Source organism: Humulus lupulus, chromosome 6, assembly GCF_963169125.1.
Source record: "Humulus lupulus chromosome 6, drHumLupu1.1, whole genome shotgun sequence".
Lineage (NCBI taxonomy): Eukaryota > Viridiplantae > Streptophyta > Magnoliopsida > Rosales > Cannabaceae > Humulus > Humulus lupulus.
The window spans coordinates 64,937,481-64,941,927 of record NC_084798.1 but is presented as its reverse complement, the minus strand read 5'-3'; the positions used below and the strand labels follow the sequence as shown (position 1 = coordinate 64,941,927).

Sequence of the window (4,447 nt, the reverse complement as noted above, 5' to 3'; positions counted from 1 at the left end):
TTATCATTTTTTATAAATCTTTATTACAAGCAGTAATGTTCAAACAGGTCTTGGTCAAGGCAAGTGATCGAACTTGGGGGGCATATAAGGTACCTAGTAAGCAAAGCATATAGACAAGTATATGTAAACACACGAGCAAAATAAGTGAAAACATGCTATGGTACTTAGAGTATTTTTCAAAATTTTGTTTAAATTTTGTTAAATCAAACCAAAGTGCTATGCTAAGTTCGGTCATGCGAACAAGATGTTGTAATATATTGTAAGTATTATAATATCTAAATATTAAAAGTAAATTGTTTTACACCACGAGCAGTTAGTGCTCGGATGTAATTCTCAGTTCAAAAGAAAAAGCTGCCCGGAGCAAAAAATATATTGTCTAGACACTACGAACCGAGGTCTATGTGTCCTAAGTTACAAATTTAAATAAAAGAAATTATGAAGCAGGAGGATCTTGAGGAATTTTCTTGTCGACGGAGGCCCTAATTTCCTCATCTACGCCATCGATGCCCGTAGCCAAAGAGATTTCGAGGGATGCTGGAACTTTTGCTCTCTCCTCCTTTTCAAGGCGAGCTAGACACTTGTTTATCTCAGATTGCCTCATACGCTCTGATAGATAGTTGAAGTCCACCTTGCGGTTATGCTTCCAGAATGAATAGAAGCATTTAAAAGTGGCTCCCTTGTATCTCTCTAGGTTACTGACATTTGTCTCCTCGAGCTCTTTGATGCGTTCCTCCAACCCCTCAGGCTCCTTTTTGCTGATGACCAGATCATCTTGGAGCTTAGAGGCTTCCTTGAAGTTAAGCAAAGAAGCCTCCTTGTACTTCTCTTTATTTTCGATGGCTTTGGTCAAGGCATTCTGGTGCTGTTTCAGCTCTTCGGCTAGCTTGGCTTTCTGGTCGAGTAGTTGAGCATTTTTCTTCTCGGCTGCCTCGAGCCGCTCGATGTATTTCACCTCAGCCATCTTAAGCTCCTCAGAATGTCTATCCTCGGATGCTTTGAGCTGCTCGCCAAGCCTCTTCTCGTATTGAGCAGTCAGGGCCCTCGAGCGGCGCCAACCATCGCTCATGGTTAGAACTCCTTGTGATAAGAAAAAAGGTAAAACTGTTAGTGGGAATAAAGTGACAAGATAAACAAATAAAGCTCAGAAAAAAAAAATGGCAACTTACGCTGAGCACTTCATTCAGCGCACGATTAAAGATCTGATCGACTTCCATGGAGTCAGTATTGTTGATGGCCTCTCGGTCGTGTCGGTACCTCGATAGCTTTGTTAGCCTATCTTCAGCCGAATTGAGAACCATGTTCGTCAAAGCCTCTCCTGTCTGATCAAGAGGTGTCTGGTCAGCGGGAGGTGGAGGAGCTGGGTTGGCAGGCTCTGGAGGACATGTCTGGTCGACGGGGGCTGGTGGAGACGACTGGTCGATGGGAGCTGGAGGAGGTGTTGTTTCCCTGGAAGGAATTGGTGCTGGAGGATCCCCGGTTTGAAACTTTTTTGTTGGACGGTTGCTGCTGCTTTCTCCACGATGTTGCCTGCTCCTCTTTTTCTTGCTCGCAGGAGCAACGGGGTCAAGTTCACTTTACAGGTCGAATAGATCTTCAGCCGGCATGACTGCAATATAGAAGCGAATAGTCAGGCAATATAGATGGAGATACCTACTAAATCAAGGAAATAAGATCAAATAAATTACAAGTAAAATACCTGAGCTACAACTACTGGTCGCTATATTACTTATTGTACTACTGCTACACTCACTCTCTGCCTTGAAGAAGTCTGAATTTAAATTAGGTGTGTATTTAAAGTTGCCGTCCCCGTTCTCATCCGAAGACTCAAGAATAGGCTCGGATGCTCAGAGACCTTCTCCTTGCCTTTTCCTTTTTGAGCAGGAGCAACAGCTGCTTGCGGGGTACTAGACGGTTCCCTGATGGTCACTCCCGTTGCCCTCCTCGGATGTTGTGACACATCTTGATGCTGCTCGGGAATCTCTCCCCCAGTAGCACTTCCCGCAGTTGACTCCCTCACATCCTGGTGAGGTGCCAGAAGGCCAACCAGCCTTAGATTGGTTTCTGTGACCAGCTCTTTGACACTTTTTTCAATATCTATCATGCCGGCCAAGGATGCTGCTCGTATCTCCATATCTGGGGTGGGAGCTGGTCGATGCCATGGACCTGAATGACACCAAGATTCTAAGGAATGTGCAAAAAAGCTAAAGGAAATTGAACGACTAGTGAATAAATCATTTACCTCCTTCAGTGAAGGCCAGATTATTGGCGACCAGGTCCTGTGTTATGAAGTACTCCTGGAAGTGCTTTCCCACGTTGGATTTGTGGGTACTGTCACTCAGGAAATTGCGAGCAGATTCCTGGTGGTAGAAGTGGAAGAACCCCGTGTTGTTATGATTGGTGTTGAACTTGAGATCGAACAAATAATTAATCTCGTGTGGCGTAGGAACAAGCCACTTCTTGTGGCTGTACAGAATATAGAGAGCAGAGAGCACTCTATATCTGTTTGGGGTGATTTGGAAGGGAGTGACCTCGAAATAGGTTGCCACCCCTTGGAAAAATGGATGAAGAGGCAAGTTTGCCCCTGGCACAATGTGATACCTCGACCAGGCGCTGTAGGCTCCCCCAGGTAGGTTTGCCCGCTGGTCAATCGAAGGCTTGATTAGGGTTATCCCAGGAAGTCCGTACTTCTTGAGATAATTCCCTACCATTCTAGCTGTAATGTTACTAGGGGGTGCTATGTACCATTCAACTTCTGGTAGAAGGACATCCCGAAGTCGGGCTTTTGTTTGAATTCCTGGTTGGGAAGTATTTTCAGGATGAGGATTAGTTGAAGGAATTTCAGCCCGAGGAGCAGGCTGATTGTCAGAAGGTTTGGTTGTTTTCTTTCTTTTTTGTGCGATAGATTTTACGCGACCCATGTTGGCTGGGCTGGTCGAAGGTCTATTTGAAGGGTTATAAGAAAAGGGAATTTATGAGATTAACAGCGACGACCGTTCTTGATCTTTGAGTAGCTGTGCGAGCAAGTCGTTGTCAATCGGCCTCTCACCTCCCCACGGGTCGTGCATGAAAATCTACGAACAGAGAAGGGGAGATGATAATCTACGACCAATAGACCAAGAAAGTGGAAAAGTTGGAATAACGCTGCTCGTGTATATAAGTTAAGCTTTTATACGACCAGCAACATTCTAACGTAAACACTAAATCGTACGCGAACAGTTTGGAAAGTGGATTAAAAAGCAGCAGTGCTCTGAGAAAGGGCGGGAAAAACCTAGTTTTTTCTAAGTACTCAAAAATCGATTTTTTACTTCGATTTTACGCCCTAAATCTATGATCCTAACTCCCAAACTGATTCCTAAGCCTCATGTAATGTTTTTCTCCATATTCTATCATGTTCATACCTACATGCCCGACTACCCCAAATCATTTTTTTTAAGAACATTAAGGAACTTCAAATCCAAAACAAACCAGAAAACTAAAAATTGCATGGCATCTCAACAGCGAAGAAGTTCAAGAGACTTACTTGGGTAAAAATTGGTGAAAATTTATGAGACGTTGAGTCGAGTGGCTGGACAGAAACTCTGTGGATCGCCAAAATCGCCTGAGTTTTCTGGGTTCTTTAGGCTCTATTCTTCAATGTTCTTGAGGAGAAATGAAAGGTAAAAAGTAAATTTGAGGAGTTATTTATATTGGTCGAAGCACAGTTACTGAGGGAATGATGAGGGGTGATTTTTCGAGGCATGGAAAAGCGTGATAGCCATCAAACCACTTTTTGGGAAACTGTAATGACATGATTGATTGTTTTTTTCGAGAAGGCATTGATGGCTCTAACATATTGGATAGGACATACGAAAGGTCTGTTGTTTAAGTTTACTTTATGCTAGTCGCAGTAAAATAAACTTGGGAGGCAAATGTTTACCCAAAAACGGATTACCTGATGATGTGGCAGGATTGGTCTACACGTGGGAGGCACATGGCTGTTTTTAGTAAGTATATCCTGCTCGGCCATCGACCAAAAGACTGTTGGCTTATCAAGCATCATACTTATGTGCGACCAACCTGGTCGAATATATTCATTTATTTCCTTTAAATGTGAAATCTTGTAATTGTGCATTAATGGTAATTTCTCTTATTATCTAGATACGCGAGTTGTAATTGTAATTAAGGCCCATTGGCTCATATAACCTTCTTGAGCCTATAAATACAAATCAAAAGGCTCAAGGGAGAGGACTTTTTGGGGATGGGGGGACAGAGAGAATTCAGAGAGAAAATTATAGTGTTATTATTCATCGAAATTGTAATCATCCTGAAGCTTGTGAAACTCGTGAACGCTTAGTTCATTGATCACAGTGTTGGGATCCTACATCAATAAGAACACTAAGTGGACGTAGGTCATTACCATCTGATTGGGGCTGAACCACTATAAATTATTTGTGTTGTTTACTTTTTC

The 4,447-nt window shown here is 42.9% G+C and overlaps 1 protein-coding gene across 1 annotated transcript; it reads right to left on the bottom strand.

The window, feature by feature from the left end:
• Positions 1-433: 433 nt before the first annotated feature.
• LOC133785164 (uncharacterized) lies at positions 434-1,066 on the bottom strand. The gene has a single exon (XM_062224420.1). The coding sequence runs from the start codon at positions 1,064-1,066 to the stop codon at positions 434-436; it is 633 nt and encodes a 210-aa protein (XP_062080404.1).
• Between the last annotated feature and the right edge of the window lie 3,381 nt (positions 1,067-4,447).

Coding starts and splice junctions, on each gene's coding strand:
- LOC133785164 (XM_062224420.1), bottom strand. CDS start 1,066: ATGAGCGATGGTTGGCGCCGCTCGAGGGCCCTGACTGCTCAATACGAG.